Source organism: Pogona vitticeps, chromosome 2 (genome assembly GCF_051106095.1).
Source record: "Pogona vitticeps strain Pit_001003342236 chromosome 2, PviZW2.1, whole genome shotgun sequence".
NCBI classification, from domain to species: domain Eukaryota; kingdom Metazoa; phylum Chordata; class Lepidosauria; order Squamata; family Agamidae; genus Pogona; species Pogona vitticeps.
Genome location: NC_135784.1, coordinates 141,789,878 through 141,809,562, shown reverse-complemented (window position 1 = coordinate 141,809,562; position 19,685 = coordinate 141,789,878). Strand labels below are relative to the sequence as shown.

At 41.2% G+C, this 19,685-nt stretch overlaps 1 protein-coding gene across 2 annotated transcripts in view; it reads right to left on the bottom strand.

Annotated features, from left to right (window-relative positions):
- The window catches only part of RNF213 (ring finger protein 213), a 155,775-nt gene that overhangs the window by 59,263 nt on the left and 76,827 nt on the right, over positions 1 to 19,685 (bottom strand). For both annotated transcript variants that reach the window (XM_072990706.2, XM_078384278.1), the window contains 8 exons: positions 16,998 to 17,163; positions 15,367 to 15,584; positions 14,234 to 14,374; positions 11,711 to 11,872; positions 8,706 to 9,840; positions 6,787 to 6,977; positions 6,479 to 6,631; positions 400 to 3,996 (listed from right to left, as the gene is read on the bottom strand). In XM_072990706.2, the coding sequence (XP_072846807.2) occupies positions 400 to 3,996; positions 6,479 to 6,631; positions 6,787 to 6,977; positions 8,706 to 9,840; positions 11,711 to 11,872; positions 14,234 to 14,374; positions 15,367 to 15,584; positions 16,998 to 17,163 (5,763 nt within the window). The remainder of the gene's footprint in view (positions 1 to 399; positions 3,997 to 6,478; positions 6,632 to 6,786; positions 6,978 to 8,705; positions 9,841 to 11,710; positions 11,873 to 14,233; positions 14,375 to 15,366; positions 15,585 to 16,997; positions 17,164 to 19,685) is intronic.

Below are 19,685 nucleotides of genomic sequence, written 5' to 3'. Positions count from 1 at the left end.
TCCAATGCCTCAGCCAACTTCCAAGAGACCTGTAGCTCAAGAAACAGGCATTTGTAAAGAGTAAGTTCTTCAACCAGTACTCGGATCCTAACTGCCTAGCATTTTACTGAGTATAATTGATACAGTATCCACAGGAAAAATGAATAATATATATATATAGGGAGTCCCAGATTTACCCAAGATATTTGAGTCTCTCCTGTGGAATAACCAGAGGCACCACCCCCAATATGTAAGGTGCATAGCCAAGTTATTTAATGCCACAGGCTGCAAAAAAATCACCCAAGCACCTCTTCCCATCTTTAGCTGTACCTCTCTGCATACATATTAACAAATAAAAGTAATAAATTATTTGCTGTCTTTTCAGGGCAACTAACACTTGCTATGAGGCAAAAAACTTACCTCAGTAAAGACTGTGCGACCGAACGGCTCAGTGCCAAGGCAGACATGGAGGAAATCTGCAAGAGAAGTGTGTTGGTGCTGTTGGAAGTAAACTCTAGCCAAGTCATCGGCCTGAAAGGAACCCAGTTGTGAATTGCCAAGACGGATTACAGAATCTGGCGTTGCACAGTTCAGCAATACTAGTTTGGCCTGTTCTTTTACTTTTTGCATTAGCTCCTGAGAATGACATTCCATTTTCACTTTCTCTGTCACCTGCAGGACAACTGAGGCGCAGGTGTCAGAATGGTAGCCAACGAAAACATCAGAAGGAGTATACTTCTGCTGGCCCATGAAATGTTTTTCTGTTTCAACAGCTGTGAAGTCGTGGACCCATGCCTTCAATTCCTCCACAATTTGTTTTTGCCACTTGTCTAACACAGTATTGATATCCAGGCAGTGTTTTTCAAGCCTGTTGATCAGAGGAATAGGGAACTGATTGTATACCACTTCTTTCTCCTCAATGACAATCAACCGGAACTTAGGATGGACTCTGCATTTTACACGATGGGTCCCCAAACCCAAGTCAACATACTTTTGACCAGCAAGCTGGACATAATACTGGTTCAGGGCATCATAGAGGCTTTCATAAAGATTCTGCAGGTTGAGAAGAATTACCATCTGCCCAGTCTCCATACACATCTTCACTCGATTGATGTTTCTGCAGATCTGGGTATATTCCTGGTCTTTAGGGAAACTGGAACCAAAAATAATCTCTGGCTGCTGTGTACCTTTGAAAAAAACCTGCTGGAGAATCTGAAGTGCTGCATAATTTTCTGTTAATACTAGCAGGTACCTGCATTCACCATCTTGGTAGTCACTGTAAATGTTCTGCTTAACAAGATCAATTGTACTGACATCCTCCCAGTTTACATCTCCTTTCTCTGGGATCTTAGACATAAAAATGTTCAAGGCCTCAACATCTGTTTTCCCACTGAAACTGCGGAGAATTACCTCTGCTATCTCACGAGGAGCTGGAGTTCTTTTAGTTTTTTTTGTCAAAGCAAATGTCATTTTTATGAGGCTGTAGTAGTCACGCAGCCCAAAGAATTCCTTACTTTGTGCCTTGCAGATCTCTCCATAGGCATTTGCAAAGATATGGAAAAAACGCTCAACTTTCTGGAGGACAGCACGTTCTGAAGAGCAAATACCCTTTGCACTTTTTATGAGTTCCTCCTTGCTGGGATCCCCACGAGAGACAAAGATGCCCCGATTCATCTTGGCTGGATCCAGAGCCCAATTAGATATCCCGATAAAGCCCACTTTTTTATAAGGGAGTGGGTCATCATCAACACATCCATCTTCCAGGAGTGGGTGAAGGGTCTTCAGAGGCATTTTCGGGGAGTCTTCAGCCAAGCCAATTTCATCTAACACTACAACAGAGACATACTCCTTCAGGTTCTTTCCTTCTTGGAAGCGAGCACAATGCTTGAAAGTACTTATGATTCCTTCAGGGGTAGAGTGTGGGCTGCACTGAAAAGACACCAAATGGATCTGCTTCAAATCTTTATAGAGTTCAGAATATGCTGCATGGCCTTGCATGGCATCAGCCACAATGGTCTTGGCAAGGGATTTTGAGCTGCCAGGTTTTCCAATTAGGAACAAAGGGATTTTAAGTTCAATGCAGATAACCATCATGAAAACATTTTCCTTCAGTGCCAGGTTCTTTGCTATTGTTTTCCTCAGAGGTGCACCACTGAGAAAAAGGTCCTGAACTAAGTCAATTTCTTCAAGAATTCCCTTTTCATTATCATATGGCTTTGGAAGGATTTTGCTGATTACTCTTCGGTAGCCTTGTTTCTTTTCCAGAGAGGCATGGTAGCAAACACCAACTGACAGAACTAAGGACCAAACAATTTTGTCTCTTGGGATGAAATCTTCAGTAGCCCCTTTCTCTGCAAAATACTTCTCCAGATGTTTCATTAGGAGTTCATTGTGATTGTGGAACCATTTGAAGACTTCTATGCAACGTTCCACGTCTCTGAGGCTGATAAAGCTGCATTCATCATTCCTTCTCCTCATATATTTCTGAGACTCAAAAAGCACATCAGTTATCATCTGAATTTCAGTGCCAGACATTTCTATGGACCTGGTAAGTCTTTGCACAATTTGTTGTATATACAGTTTTTCAGTGAAGTTGTTCAGCTGCCCAAAATCCCACACTAATGGTACCATACTAGGGGGAAGTGCATGGACACGATACACAAGCTGCCTAAGAGGAATGGAGCCAAGCTTATCTTTTGTTTCCTCTGCCTTAACACGGTAGCCTAAGCCAGCTGATTCCAAGCGCTCAATCATTCTGTTTGTATGCTTTCTATAAGGATTGCATGCAGCTATGATCTGCAAGCCTGAATTATGGGCCAAGGGCTTTCCTTCTACTGTGCGATCACACAAGATTTCCTTGATACTGCTGATCGCTTCAGTAGTGTTGGCTTCATCAAAAAATAAGATTGTGTCAAAATTATAATACTGTGTATTTTTAACGGCAATGTCCTGTGCTTCCTTGACTTTGGCATAGATTGCATCTGCTGTGGTACCTCCATGCACTTTGACCAGCTTCATGTTATCAGCAGTGGCACCACTCCTACGTAGTTCACAGAGGAATTTTATAAGCCTTGTTTTTCCACAGCCAGTTTCTCCCATGAGGACAACAGGGATTCCACACCTGAACCTCATCTCAATAGCAAGGATCTTTAATATATTGTCTGTTGTGAGCTCATATGTTTCATCAGGATCAATTGGCCAAGAAATTCCTAAAACCATGCAAAGTTTCTCGATTTTCTCATGTCTGGGCAGTGCATCAAAATCAATGTTGAATGGAACCTTCTGAAGGACCAGTCCTTGGTATAGCTGAGCAGTCATCACATTGCTCTTGATGACACGTCCATTCAAAGGATTGATAGCATCAATACCACCATTAGCATTGGGGTGAAGGTGAAAACCAATGAATGTCATGGATTCAGAGTCCTCATTGAAGAAAATATATGGGTGTGGTTCAGATTCCCACTTTTTCCGAATACGAAATGGAGCAAGGTCTTCTTCTGTGACTCCTTCCATGGCAAAAACCTGCCTCCCAGGGCTCTCATCAGAAATGTTAAGGGATGGTGTTGCAAAATCCTTTGCCATTAAAATCATAAAACCAACCACAAAGTTTTTGAAGCCCTGTAAAGTATCCTGAATAAAAGCAAGGTTACAGAATACTGAGGTTTCACAATTTCTCAGCTGAAGGTTCAGGAACCATGCAAAGTTCCTCAGTTCTGACCAAGAAGGATCTATCACTCCACAATGAATCAGAAGCAGCTGTAGGCATTCGGCTGGAGTCCCTTCAACTGAGTGTTTTTTATACTGGAATGTGTCAACACTAACTCCTCTGATGAATCTTCTTAAGTACTGGAAGGGTCTCTGAAAAGCTTCACTGCAGAACACTTCTTGATCTATGCCTGGGTCTGAGGGGCCATGATTTGGTTTCTCCTGGGTTTCCCATTCTAGTACCTCCTTGGGAGGTCTGCAGGTTATTTTCGGGAATACATCAAGGAAGTTGTATTTCATTCCTGGAAAAATCTAAAAAAGGAGGAGGGGAGATTAAATTCTTGTATGATCACAGACTTGATTCATTGATGCCATTTATTTCTCCTTTCCTCATATCTCTTACAATGTTTCCACAGTATTTTAATGTTTTAGTATTCATAAGGCAAGTATTGTACAACAGTGAAGTATTTATGATAAACAAATCGCAACAAGCCTGCTGTAGTTAGCCAAAGCCTTAAACAAGGTGAGAGGAAGGAAGTCCTTTTACTCCTCCAGTCTTCCCTCCCCTACTGAACTACGGCACACACTTTGAGCAAAGGTGAGGGCTAAGTCTGTTACTTAAAACAACTATGGTTTCCATGCTCTAGGGAACACATAAAGAATGTTCCTTGCCACCAGGAAGATGCTTTTATTCAGGTTGAGTGGATGGACACTGAGAACTGACACACTTTTCTAGAAGAACAGTTAGAAAAGCTACTTCTGTGTAAGAAACTGCATGGAGCTGCACTGAAGTACATATCAGCTGTTCACTGTGAAGATGAACTCCAACTGGGGTGAGTATGATAACTCATGTTTATATTCTGAGGCCTCTGTTTGGTTTAAATGTTTTTATATAAGAGGGTATAAAGAGAAAACATTCAAAAAAGTATTTTTCTTCTAGAATGATGCACAGTATTTCTTTATTAAAATTTTACTTCACATGTGCCGCCTACAGTAATCTTAACATGCATCCATTTTAGGTAATAAACCCATTAATTTAGCTTTTATTTAACTGATTAAGTCAGTTAAAAGGCAGACAGTTATTCAATCAAAAGTGTTTTCTAACGGCCATACGCTAAGATGGGCCATTTTAGTCCCTAAGAGTCATGTTCTGTTGCAGACTCCACTGTGAAGTAGACCGAGGCTGCCCCTGGGCGCCCAAATTGTCCTGCTCCGGATCACAATACACTGTCTTAAACAGGGCCACTCTGACGTGTGATATGTCATTTCAGGCATGTCTACTGTGAGAAGAGTAGAGAGGCTCCGAAGCAAGCTGAGGACATCCTCCTTTCACGGCAGAAAGAAAGGGGCAAAGGTGCAGAGGTGGGATTTGCGTTACGTAACATGAGGCTAGGGCTCTGGAACATTCTGAAGGACTGTCTGCACAGGTGCAGAACACTCCTTGCGGGAATACATAGAGGCCACAAAAAAGAAGAAAACAGTCAAAACTTTAATAATCCCTCCTTGTCCCCTCCTCCATGGGGGAGCAGTTCCGCTTTCACTAAATTGGTCCCATTTGGAGAAAAGTTCTTCTGTTAGGGTATATTTGGAATTCATTAAGATTCAGAAATATACCTTCCCTTTTATTTAAATCTATTTTTCTTTTGTTCCACTTTATTTTCTGGCTCTGGATAGAAGACGCTTTGTACCCCCCACAATAAACTGAAACTTACATTTAGACCAGAAAATATCCCACAACTCATACAATGGACATGCTCTTCATGTAGTTAAGCCAATCAGAAATGTTATTCAATATAAATTTACTAATAAAATCCCGTAATATATAAATAAAGGGCACAGATTAAAAATAATGCAGCGCAATCCTAACCTCTGTATCTACAGAAAAGTGGAGGCACACTTTTTTAGTTTAAAGGGAGCTCTGCAAATGCAGAATCCCCATCTGTTCTGGGGACTCAGTTCTGCCAGTGGTAGCTAAAACAAGGGCCCCAAATGAAGTCTCTCTGTATCCACTAGATCCAAGTTCTCATTGATGTAGGGTTACTAAGGAGAGGGTGTCACTTGGCCATGCTAGACCATAACTGGCATAGATAACTATTGCCCCCAACTTTAGAATGAGTGATGGATTTTTAAGAGAAAGGAACTGTTCTGCCAGGTTAAGTCTCATCCTACTCCCAGCTCTGGCTGGCACAAACCTGAGGGATATAAGAACAGAAGTCGCAAAGTATTTGCAGCTTATCTTACCCTCTCTTTGTAATTTTGTATATATTTCTTCAACATTTGGCCCCCTGCCCTCATAGTGTGTCATCATGATTACAAGATGGCCAAATAATTCTGGCTTGTGACCAAACAGCCTTGAATTGGAAAGGAAGGAGAGGAGCTCCTGATCTGAATCTCCTCACCCACTGGTGAACAACCGTCAGATTCATTCATGCGTCACAGAGGGTTGCAGTGCTTTCTACCCCTAATGTTCATCTGTTATGTGTTTTTGAAAGTGTTTTAAGTTAGAATTATGGGAGGATATGGAGCCCAAGAGGCCCCTCAAAACATGAGAAAAGAGGCTCAATGCCTCTTAGAGGGTACAAGGTGAATTTCTCTGCAATTTTGTTTTAAAATGTTTTGACTTTCGGGAAGAAGCATGTGTAGGTGGCTGGGGGCCCTCAAAAATGCCCGTGGGAGTTCTGTGAGGCCTACAGTAAGCAATCAAATAGAAATTCTGTAATAGGATTCTATGGATTATAAACTATTTAATACTAGCAAATTAAGAATATGTGAGAGAATATCCATGGGTACTCACAGATCTAGTTTGGTTTTTTTGTGATGGAGATGCTTCAAGAATTTCGACAACATACAAGTGATACTGGTTCCGCAGCCAGAGTTTTCCATCAGTATCTGCCAGGTAGTGTAAAACTAACAGCTTGAACAAAAATTCTGAAATTCCAGTCTGTACCTAAGAGAATAATGAAATGCAATAATTCAGCGAAGAGAGATATCTCTTCTCCTCAGTAATTTATGAATTACAAAAATCTCTACTAATAAAATATCTTATTGAGTATATTGATTGCAACGAGTGAACAGCTTACATCAATACTGGAGTATACTCACTGAAGAAGTGATATCAAAATGAAATATCACTGGCTGCTTCTGGTATTTATGGTGTAGAAATGGAAGGAGAGACTTCAGTACTTTTCCTTCATCCACACAGGAATCTATCAGTCGAATAGTTATCAGTGGCACCTTCTTCTGCATTTTTGCTTCCATTTTCTCATGCAGCCTCTTTACATAGAGAGATTTTCCTATTTTTATAAACAAAGTCAAATTAAAAGACACAGAAGAGAAATAAAAACACACCAGACTAATTTAAGACAGAACTCCAGAGTTTGGCCTATTTCTATCAACACTGTTGTTATTTTTATGAATGTCTTGCTAGCCACCAAAGTAGACTTCGGTCTACATGGGTGGGGTATAAATTAATTAATTAATTACACACGTAGGAAGAACAGGTAGTGGGGTAGGATTACTCTAATGCACTTATTGGTGCAGATACTAAGTTCAGTGGTGCCTCGCATAGCGATCGCTCTGTTTAGCGACAAAATCGCTTTGCGACGAAGATTTTGCGAGCGCTTTCGCGACTGCTTTGCAATGTTCCCTATGGGGTATTTTCGCTTTGCGATGACCGATCATCGCAAAGTGACCATTTTCGCACAGCTGATCAGTGGTTTCAAAATGGCCACCGGGGAAAAACATGGCCGCCCGCTGTTTTCTGGGACGGATTCCTCGCTTAAGAGGCACCAGAAATGGCCGCGCTATGGAGGATCTCCGCTGAACTGTGAGTTTTAAGCCCACAGGAATGCATTAATCGTGTTTCAATGCATTTCTATGAGCTTTTTTATTTCGCATTGCGACGTTTTCGTTCAACAGCGATTTCGCTAGAACGAATTAATGTCGCAATGCGAGGCACCACTGTATATCACTACCTGACTCCCCCTATCCCAGCATATGCCAGTCAGAGCTGATACAAAACTGTGTTATGACCATTTGTTTCTTTCTTGGTTAGATTTATCAGGGCCCAAAGAAAAACGTTCTTGATTATCTCAAAAGATAAATGTTGCAAAAGAATGGAATCCAAACTTTGGTTCAGAACTCCAACACTTCAGTTGGTCTGAAGCACCTGAGCTTTTTAAAATTTAAAATAGAAACAAAAGCCAGCAACAGAACAGCTTGTTACAAATTAAGGAAGTTAAAATCCATTAACTGAAATGCACACAAAAAACGAGAGGAGGAAGACTGGAGATTTCAGTAACACATTTTCACTAAGAATGTTGTCAGTATCTGGAGACTGGAGGCCATATATATGGTACAATAACCTCTCAGCAGCAGATTTTAGGCTAAAGACACAATGCTAAACTACAATTTAGACCAATGAGAACTATTTGTAACAGATCTCAAACTTGCACATGCATCTCCCTCCCTTCTCCTGCTCTAGCTTGGTGCAAGGAATTCAGAACCTTCTACTACCAGTTTTAATTAACAAAGCTTTATCTGAACCCTGAAATATAGATAATTATAATTCTGGCTTGCTTAAACAAACTTGTTTCATATATATTTCCAAATTAGTTTCTGTCAAATAAGCTACATTTAATGTTAACCACAGAATTCAGGAAACAGAAATAACTGGCATTTAACCTTAACAAAGTAAAAGCTTTCAAGCTCCTCCTGGCAGCCACACTGGAGGAGAGAGGAGAACACATGTACATGCCCAAGGGCTTACTGAAGTTCATTTTTTGTCACAATCAACTATGGTGTATTGTAGGGGTGTTGCTTGCCATCCTCCAGAAACTGCTGGACTGAAACTCTAATTTCCCCTTATGTTTGGCTATTCTGGCTAGGTATGATGGAAGCTGTAGTCCAACAGCATTGGTAAGGATGCAAGTTGCCCACCAGTGGTTTAGGTGTAATCACCAAACTGGGCCTAAATACTCTGAGATCAAGATGTAGGACTCAATTTGGTTTAGTTCCCTTACCTACGCCAGCTCTTTTGGAAGATACAATGCCAACGCACATCTGATCCTTGAAGATACCAGAGGAATTATCAGGTTGCATGACTCTATAATGATTCCCAAGGTAACTCTGAATGTGACTTAGCGGCTGGTGAGGGATCATGTGAACTTTGTATTGACTGAAGACAGAAGGGACATAGCAGTGCTCTCTCTCACAGTTGCAGAGGATCACTAGACAATAATCATCCTTATACTTTAAATGAAGGCTCTGGAACAATTCCTCGGACCTGTAGCCAACATCATAGCTTAATTCATCTGCAAACAACAAGGTGTAAATCTTCCTGCCCTTGCACCCTGGCGTGAGGCACCTTCTCAAAAACAGTGCCACCTGCTCAAAGCTGGTGTGAGGTGTGCACAGCAGGACCTCATCATAAGAGGGTAGCATCTCCCCAGGACTATTCATGTAGACAGCCAGTGCTGAAGCCAGAATTTCAGAACGAGGACAGAGAATGAGGTTGGGCCTGCCAGTATGAAGACCTGGTGGTAATGTTCTTGTAACACTCCTCCTCTCCAAATCAGCCAGTCTGTTCAGGTAAACGCCAAGGGATTCAATGTCCAAGTAGCCTGGAAGGAATGAGCCTATATTTTCCATGTAGGACTCCCAGATACATTCCAGCTGTGCTGTCAACTCTCTCTCCATTTCCACTTCACCAAAAAGATCAACAAAACTCCTCTTGGGTTTTCTAGATACCACCTGTCTGGAGACCTGAGCTTCTTTTTTGCTGCAGTTCTGCTTTATGAAGGACAGCATCATAAGGGCGGCCTCAGTGGGGCTCTCTGAACCAAGCTCCTTACACAGAAATACAAGCTGTTCAGCTGTGTAGTAATTCAGGTAAAAGTACTGAGATCGCTTTTCAGATATGAAGCGGTTCCATCTCTCCAGAAAACTTTCCATCTTCCGGCATATCTCTGGGAGAACTTTGATCACTTCTCCATTTCCAAGAAGGCAAGAGTTAGTATTCAAATTGAAGTCTATTTCGATACAAAACTCACTCTGAGGTGAGCAATATATATTAGCCATCCAAGATCGGAAGAGCTTATTTCCAGCAGAATAAAGGTCTATGAAGGATAGTGCAAGTCTTTGGACACCAGAAAATACCTGGGCACAGAACAAACAAGCACAGCATAGGATGAACTGTAACAACAGGTACAAACCACATCTTAGCTACAGTCAATCTATTACATGGCTAAAACACATCTTTGCAAGCCCTGTTTGGTTAGACACAAAAGAGCACCAGTAGAGGCTCTAGGAATCTTCAAAAATCTTTATTCCATCTTTCAGCTTGAAATAGAATTTTCACATTGCCTTGCAAAAAAATTATATCTATATAAATGACATGACATTCAACGAAATAATAACAATAAAAAGTAGCAGAGCCATCAATATGAACAAGGAAGTGCATGCAATTAAACACAGAGGTACCAAACATAAAGATAGCACACCAAGAATTGCGTTTCTTATCATTACTGTTCTGTTTCGTGACATTCAAATTATTTGGAGATTGCATTTTCGAAGGCTTTCACGGCCAGGATCCAATGGTTGTTGTAGGTTTTAATATTCAACTATCCCACAAAACTGCACCACAGCACAGACAGGGTTCTGACTCCAGTCCTCTGAAGATGCCAGCCACAGAGACTGGCAAAACGTTAGGAAGGACAATCTTCAGAACACGGCCAAATCCGAAAAACCTACAACTATTTGGAGACTATTCTAATCCCCAAATTATGAAACAGATCATGAAACTTTTTTTCAAAATATGGTTGGTTATACATTGCTGGGGCAGGGGTGGAAAATGAATATATCTTTTGGGACATCCTTTAAAAATGTCCCATGATTTAACAATAACAACAATAATAACATAGACCATCTGTAGGCCACGCTAAGAAGGAAGATTCAATTGTTATCTTAGCTTATATATTTGTGAAGGCAAGGCATAATCAATCCAAAGCTTTTTGAACAACATGGTAAAATCAGTGACCAAATCCCGCAAAGAAAGAAATATGGCATAAAGAGAAGATTGAGAACAAGGAAAGATTTTTTTTAAAGAAACTTAGGAGAGAGAGAAAGAGAGAGTTACTAATGATGTCACTCTGGCAGCAGACAAAAAAATAAAAATAAAAAGACCTGAGAAGCTCAAGCAGATATGCACCAGATAAAGCACCATAGATGAGTAGAGTGGGGTTTCCTGCCTAAAGAACCCAGGCTCAAAGCGTTCTGGATGATCCTCTGCACAGAGGCAGAGGTCCATCTGAGTAATTCATATATGACCACTCAAAGCATCCTCCCACCATACATCATTTTGTACAGTGGTGCCTCGCTTAACGATTACCTCATTAAACAATGAATCTGCTTTACAATGAGGTTTTATAGGGAAAATTTGCTTGACGATGATCGGTTCCCTGCTTCGGGAACTGATTTTTTCGCTAGACGATGATTCTAAAACAGCTGATCGGCGGCTCTAAAATGGCTGCCCGCTGTGCTAAATGGCTCCCCACTGTGCTTTAGGATGGATTCCTCACTTTACAGGCACTGAAAATGGCCGCCCTATGGAGGATCTTCGCTGGACGCTAAGGTATTTAGCCCATCGGAACGCATTGAACTGGTTTTCAATGCATTTCAATGGGCTTTTTCGTTTCGCTTGATGAGGATTTAGCTTAACATTGATTTCAATGGAACGAATTATACTCATCAAGCGAGGCACCACTGTATTATGATCATCAAAATCCTGCTTGTTTCTTCCTTACATGCGATGCCCTCTTGCAAATATGGTTACCTTTTTTCTCCAACTGTGCACGGTAGCATTCTTTAACCCACTGTGTGCACCCTGATGCTTTCACGAGGATGATTTTTAGCCTGTACAGCTGCAAGCCAAAGATTACTTAGACAATCATAGAAAATGTAGCTTGTGAACCAGTTACGCTCCAGGACTATTTAAAAAAGACAAAGAAAAGTTCAACTTAAAGCTTACCTCTGAAAACCTGTCCACTTCTGCACTTTGTTCTACCTTTCCAGACATTAGCATCAGCTTGTTCATCAATTCTCTGAGCTCTTCCAGAGAATACTGCCGTGTCTCCAATTGACCACCATGACTCTCTGGGATGGACAGCCACAAGACAGAATCTAAAGAAACCTTCCAACAAATAATAAAGAATACAAATGAATGTGACTTTTGTTTCAATTCTTCATGCAGGTATACAATTTCTCCCCAGGGACATTTCAAATGTATTATATGCAACATAACAGAAAAATGCAGTAAATGCTACCAAAAGAAAGCAGTCAAGGGGTAATAAATTCTCATGTTTTCAGTAGAGATGGGCATGACCTGGAAAACTGGTGGCTTATGGTTAGCCATGAACCCTCAGAAAAATGAACTGGTTTGCGGTTCGTTTTTCCAGTTTGTGCCCAGGGAACCTATCTGTTACTACCTTCTGCCTCCTCTGCCGCCTGCCCGCCCACTGCCTGTGCTACCCACATGCCACCGCCATTGCCTATTCTGCCATCTCCACCATTCACAGAGGCGGTGGGCCCAATTTCCCTTCCTGGGGCTGGACCCACTTCTTCAGCGCCCACCTATCAGCTGGGTGGCAGGCAGATTAGAGGCAACAGGCTGGGCACTGGGAAGGGAAACCCAGGCCCATTGCCTCTGAGGATGGGGCAGGGGCCTGACCCCCTAGGGAGGTGATGGGGGCAGTGGGAAGGGGATGGGCAAGAGCGTCTCCTTTGGTTGTTGGAGTCACGAACTTAGACTGATGGGCTTTGTGGTGATCACCAGATAATTACTATAGCAAAAAGTCTCTTAGAAATAGAGGTTAAAGAAGTCAGCCACACATACAGGGATGTCTGCCAGCAGTGCTCCTGGTGGGCGACTAGTCAAGGAAGCAGAATGAGAAGACTGATCTCCCAATGATCTTTGCCCAACCGATTCTGCCCTGCCCCCAGGAGGACTGTGCTTTTATTTTAACATTACAAGCTCACAGATAGTGACAGTATACAGATAGGTTACAGCAGGGGTGGGGAATTAATTTCTATAGGGGGGCCACGTGAAAAATCTGAATTGTGTTCGGGGACCGAACCAACTTTACTTAAAAATAAAATGAAACAGTGATGTTATGATTAAAATAAAAACAAACTTGTTAAACTTCACAAATACTAAAGAGGTTTTTTGCGGTATGTTAAAGAGAAGCAACTGATCAAATTTAGAGAAAAAGCTATCAATGGTTTTGATGTCTGGCAGGCTGGACAGGAGCGGCTCACGAGCCGTATATGGCCCTCAGGCCGCACTTTGCCCAGGTCTGGGTTACAGGGTTCAGATAAGGCAATAGTTACATCATGCCTTTAGGATTGGCCTAGCGAAATGCAATTAAGCAAGCTCTCTATCACCTATGAAAAAGAGGAAGAATGGTGGCGACTCCCCCTCTCAGAAGCAGCTGTGACGTCATCCAGGAGAGTTTTCTCTACACTGAAGAATCAGTCAACAGCTTAACAACTTTGGGGAGAAGCATTCCCCCACATTTGGCCAAACAAAACGATGCACCAAGAGGGAAAAAAGTTTGGTGCTTCCTTTTGCTTCGGCAGAATGGGATTCCCAAAATGTTTCATGAACCGAACCATCAGCCGGCCCTATTTCTCAGTTTTTCTTGTTTGTGGCTTTCTTTTAATACTGTCACTCATAAAGATTACCTCAACATTAGAAAAAGTACTGCTCAAAATATTATTACTACAGTGGTCCTATTCAGGCATAGAACTATCTGAACAGGGGGGAAAACTCTAGCCTCCCCAATCCCCCACCCCCAAACTGTCACTGTTTTTATAGAGAGAGCGCAAAAGTCTCTGCTAGAGAAGGAGTCTCTTCATGTGACTATAGACCAAAACAACCAGGGTCTTTGACTGCCTGGAGAGGTTTTCCTCTTCAGCCTGTTCAGTGGAGACAGTGAAAGGAGGAAAGAACTTTCTCCCAGGTCACAAATTTAAATCAACTCTTTTCTGAAGACCTGAACAGGGTTAACAAAACACCACAATCAACAAAGAAAGGAGTGTAACTGTGCTACACCACCTGCAGTAATAAATGACAATCTGCATCCATTTAATCATCAGTTTTAAATTAATGAAACCCAAATACCTGAAATCCGGTATGCATGCCGAAGGGATCATAAGGTTGTGTATCCTAGAGTTATGTTATTTACTGAATGAACTGACTGATAAATTAAAAGTTCTCTGTAGCCTGTAGCACTACTTTCAGCCATTAGGTGTCAGAATCTCCCCCAATGGAAAAGTCAGTTTATCCACAAGAACTCTGTGCAATTCTCTACTAATTCACACAATCTGGCACTTATGTGGGTAAATAATGTGGCTTGGAATATTGGTGCTATAATGTTTTTTACACTAGATGTACATTTTTCAACATAGAAGAAAAAGTTATAGAGAGATAAGCAAAAAGTTTACAAGAACTGGTACAGAATGATGATTCAGATTCTTTGGAGAAATATCTTACCTTCCCACCTTCAGATGGGGCCCTAATGTTGTAAATTCCATTTTTATTGATTGTAGTTGCCAGTGATATAGATGACAGTTCCACAGAGCCATGGCTCTCTTTTATGGTTTTTAGCCATTCCAGGTATCTTGCAGAATCACGCTGGAGGATACAGTGCAAAAATACAATCTGGATTAGTTAAACACTTAAGCAGTTAATCCCCATATCTTTGTCCAAATCAAATCTCACCGTAGTTAGACTAGGCAATGGCATTAACCAAGCCACACACACCCCGGTGGAATGGACTAGAACTGAGTTCTAGCATCTTTCCTTCTATTAATTATCAGACTTGAATTTTTATGTTTTAAAGTAATTTATTTATTTATTTATTTATTTATTTGATTTATACCCCACTTATCTGGCCCACCAGACCACTCTAGGTGGCTGAGAGTAAGGTACGTTATACTGCTTGGACTAGAACCTTGCTTTAAGGTCTGGGTTTGGTTACTTCTCAAAGACGAAGGCTCTGTTCTCCTAGTGTTTATTCACAATTTTAATACTCCTCATTACATCACCATCTACTCTTCAGGAAATGTAATCCAAGAGTTCCAGTATTTTTTTCTCCAGAAAAACAATGACAATATGGTTCGACAGGCTGACTATCAGTCAGATCTGCTTTGATTAGGATTTCTACACTGAGCAGGGTGTTGGACTCTATGGCCTTATAGGCTCCTCCCAACTCCATTATTTTATAATTCTATGGTAGTTTTCACCCAAGGAGAGTCTTTTGACTAGGAAAAATATATATTTCTCCACATTCTGCTCTGCTCTGCTGAACACCAAAATATTTCATGAGGGCCAAGTAAAATGTTTCTGAATTCAGCAATTGATAGTATGCACTAACAGTTTGCATTAGAACCTCTGAACAGCCTTCGCAAACAGAGCACGTACAAACCCTAGGAATAAGTAGTTGTAATGTGGTTATAGCACAATGTTTTAATTTCACAATTTCATCCATTTTGTTCTCTATGATATGACACTAGGCCCAAAACAATTTTTTTGTCCTTAATGAACCAAAATCTTTATTAAGGACAGAAAATTTGTCCTTAATAAAGTTAACTGATCAATGGCTAACTTAGTATTGCAAAGCTTACCAGTTTTTTTGTGAGGTTGCGGTCATTTTCCAGGGCTTTCCATAGTTTCTCCAAACACTCCATGAACTCCTCAAATCCTGATTCCTGCTTTACCTCATACAGCAGGGAAGAGTAACCAAGCACAGCATCATGGAAACAAGCCACCCGGTCCACATCCATGTCATTCTCTCCCGCAGAGATAGAAGCCAGATCCACAAACACCTTAAGCTCATTCATATCTAAAAGAAATGAACCAAGATACGAGAAAGTTGACCATCCACCACTGCCTTCCTGGGGAGCACTCCAGAACCTTTTACCAGAGACACCTTTTTTTTCACCATCTTAACTGTATGAATGTTCAGTGTTTGTACTGCTACCTCAGCTTCCTTCACTTTTATGCAGATCTGTGCAGTGAAATAAATCATCAAGAGCGAAGCATAGAAAATTTAATGAGCTATTCCATTCCTTACTGGAGATATTCATCAGTATGGACAGGAAGCAAAAGGAGAACCAGTTTTGTTACAATCAATATACAATAGAGATGTCTGCTCCTCATTTTTATGCAGCATTGCCCCAAATCCATCCTAGCACTCTGTCATTTAATGATCTCTACCATAAAGCAGCCAGAACACAAGATCAGCTATGCAGCAAGCTATCCGAAGTCATTCCAGCAATGTTAGTTGCATGGAAAATAAATCATATTTTGTGTCAAATCTCATGTTTTGGGATCCTACAATTTGTTCAGGCAGCCATATCTATTAACCATTCAGACAATTTGTAACGATGAAAATGAGCTGTTTGCCGTTTCCTCCTTCCAGCCTTAAGAAACCCTGTAATCACCCTGTAACTGAAGAGGGAGAAGAGAAATGCAAGCACATGCCCTGCTTCCACCTAATCTCAGAATTTCTGAAGGTTCAGAGACCCCATGGTGGTGGTCCCTGGAAATTTATTAAAGCAGGTCAACCTTCAGAAAGGGTGACAGACAACCACAATCCAGGAATTCCTAAACAGTGCTGCTTAACACTACTAACCTTAGAGTTCATTCAGTGCAAGCTCATGAACACAATGTATGAGGCAGACATATGAGGCAAGGCACCATATAATTGCCACTAAATTCCTGCATTGCCAGGAGCTCCTGGGACAGAATGGACGGATCCCTGTGCACATGGACATCAGATGGAGAAACAGAGTCCCCCTCCAGTTCTGCCCCACTGATGTAAAAATGCCTTTTCTGTTTGTTTTTCCCCTTTCTTTTGCCATAGGGTACATAGGCGGAGTTGGTTATTCATAACTGTTTTGAAGGTTTTTTCTACATTAACACCCCCGCCCCAGATTATGTACATATATAAAGGCTAAGTGTGTGCTCCCTTACAATGTATGAAAACAGAAGAATCCCTGGGACAGAGAAAAACGGTAGACAAGTAATAGAGAAATGAGAAAGGAGGAGTAACAAACTGACTAGGAGAGCATCCTGCTTTATGTGTCTTTCGCTGCCAATTTTTCTTGCTGCTCCATGGCAAAGTAATTTGTTGGGGAAAACCCTATGACATGGTTTACCCAGATAGATTACCTTTCCCAGTTATGTTCCTGCAGAAGGCCAAGATAAAAACAAACAAGCAGAGAAACAAACAATAGATGTGTATCTATTCTACCTGTCAAAGCCTCTTTGACCCAGAGAACAAAATCTCTCCGGACTGCAAGCTCCTCAAGGCAGCTACGACGTAATTCAGTGATGTTTTCCAAAAGTTTTTTCGCATGCATCAGTGCAGGAGTCATGGAAGAGATCTTTTCTTGCTGAAAGAACTTAAATTCAACTGTCTGTAAAAATGAATGAACGAATGAGTAAATAAATAAATAGAAAAAGAAGTACCACACATTAAGGAAGCACGAATCCTCTTCCTTTTCTTTTGTGGATTTTCTCCGTTTTTCTGCCCTATGGTCTTGAGGATTTTTATATACCCCACCTATCTAATGTGACAAGCCATGACTCTAGACCAGTGGTTCTCAAACTTGGGTCCCCACATGTTCTTGGACTGCAACTCCCCAAAATCCTGGCCAACACAGCTAGTGGTGAAGGCTTCTGGGAACTGCACTCCAAGAACATTTGAGAACCACTGGTCTAGACAATAAACCAACACCATGGGCCAACACAACATTTATAGCACCCATAGGCACTACTTCTGACATTGTTATTTTTAAGATCTACAGACAGTAGATCACAAAGTACATATTCTTTGTTCCAACCAGTAATGGGGAGGATTTTTAAAAATTTGGTTGAAGGCCAGCTAAAGATGCTGGACTAGGGGACCATTTCTGTTTTTTTTTTCTCTCCCTAAGACCAGGAACTATTTTTAAAGCAAACTGAGAATTATGCGATTTGATACTCCACAATAATCCTTTAAACAGGGTGTGTCTGATTTAAAACAAAACTTATGTAAGGAACCCCCCCTGAAGGCATTCCACTACACAAAGGAGCCACTCTAGTTGCTATACTCACCACCCCTTGAACCCCAGGCTGCATGATACCTGGAGGGTGCATGACTCAACACTATGGGCGAATTTCTAACCTAGATTTTCACCTGTCTCATTACCCAAGACAGATTGTGCACTTTGTACTTGGCACACCAACCAGACAAAGTAGATGACCACCCAAAATAATAAAATTAGTGAATATACTGTATTTTTTGCACCATAAGACTCACTTTTTTCCCACAAAACAGGGGGGTGGAAAGTCTGTGCATCTTATGGAGCGAAGAAAACAGATTATATTTTCCTGTTTTCTTCTCCTAAAAAATCGGTGCGTCTTATGGAAAGGTGCGTCTTATGGAGCGAAAAATACTACCTTCTTGGCCAAAGCACCTTCTTTAGACACTTTTCTTTCCCCCAAGGATCACATTGGGTAAAATATAAAAAGATTTATTAAAATTATAACATTTACATAAAGAATTCAAAAAGGAGTTTGCACAGTTCCAAACTAATGCAAAAGCAATAAGCAATGCATAATTAAATAAGCCATTTGAAAGCATTTCCCTATAAAATAATAAAAACTACTTCTGCCTAACCATTAACAGCCACCTAAATAATCATAGCTGAGCTTCTGCGTTTCTATCATCAGCAGAGGGACAGATAGCCCGCTCACTCAATCTACTAACTAGCCCTTTAGGTAAAGGTAAAGCTTCCCCTTGACATTTAATCCAGTCATTTCCAACTCTAGGGCACGGTGCTCATCCCCATTTCCAAGCCGTAGAGCCAGCGTTTGTCCGAAGACAGTTTCTGTGGTCATGTGCCCAGCGTGACTAGACATGGAACACCGTTACTTTCCCACTGTGGTGGTACCTATTTATCTACTTGCATTTTTACATGCTTTCAAACTCCTAGGTTGGCAGGAGCTGGGACAAGCGACGGGAGCTCACTCTGTCGCGTGGATTCAATCGTACGACTGCAGGTCTTCCGACCTTTGCTTGATCTTAAATCTATGTTCCCCCAACATGATGTTATCCAATCAGATTCAAGTTCTTTGTCCACTAACTTCACCCTGAACATGTAACTTCTTTCAACCCTCTTCTTTCAATTCTCATGAGTCTCTCTTCTAACAAGCAATTATGAATGGAATGTGATGGTTATGGCTGCACATGCTACGTCCTTGAAGCAGCCAGGAACAGAGCAAAAGTCTTCTTTCTCATGTAGATAAAACACCACCTGAAGAAGTATGGCACAACCCAAATGCCTCACAACACAGAGGGAGTATACAATGTCTTTGCAGCTGTGATAAGCACTTCAGGTCCCTGCACTCCTTGCTTAAAATGAAAGTACCTCATTTTAAAAAAACATGCTATGCCAACAACATTTTTCAGCATTGTGGTAGCAAAAATAAAGGGAAGTGGTGTTTTTAGCATTGCTTACAGGGGACCTTGAGGAACCACCAAAACAGCCAAAGGGCTGCATGTGGCTCATGGACATCTGTTGGTCACCAGTAGGCTAAGCAAAAATCCTTATTTCATTCTATGCATAAGTAAGACTGCCTCAGCAAAGGCAAAAATTTCAAACCAGTAGAGCCAAGTGCACGTATGAAGGAATAACTCCGGACCTAACTTAAATGGTACCATATGCTACTACATCTGTATAGGACTTTGGTAGGTTTAGCAGCTGAGAGGTCAGGACAACACGTGGCCCATGAATTCCAGTACTTTTTGCACTTACAGAGATCTCATTGCACAGCTGAAATTTGGTGGTAGGTATAGCCAAGTGTTATATGTATTTAGAATATATACATTCATGTAACGGACTTGAAGATTATGGACCTTGTTCAAGAACCACTAAAGATGCTCAAAGCTATGGCA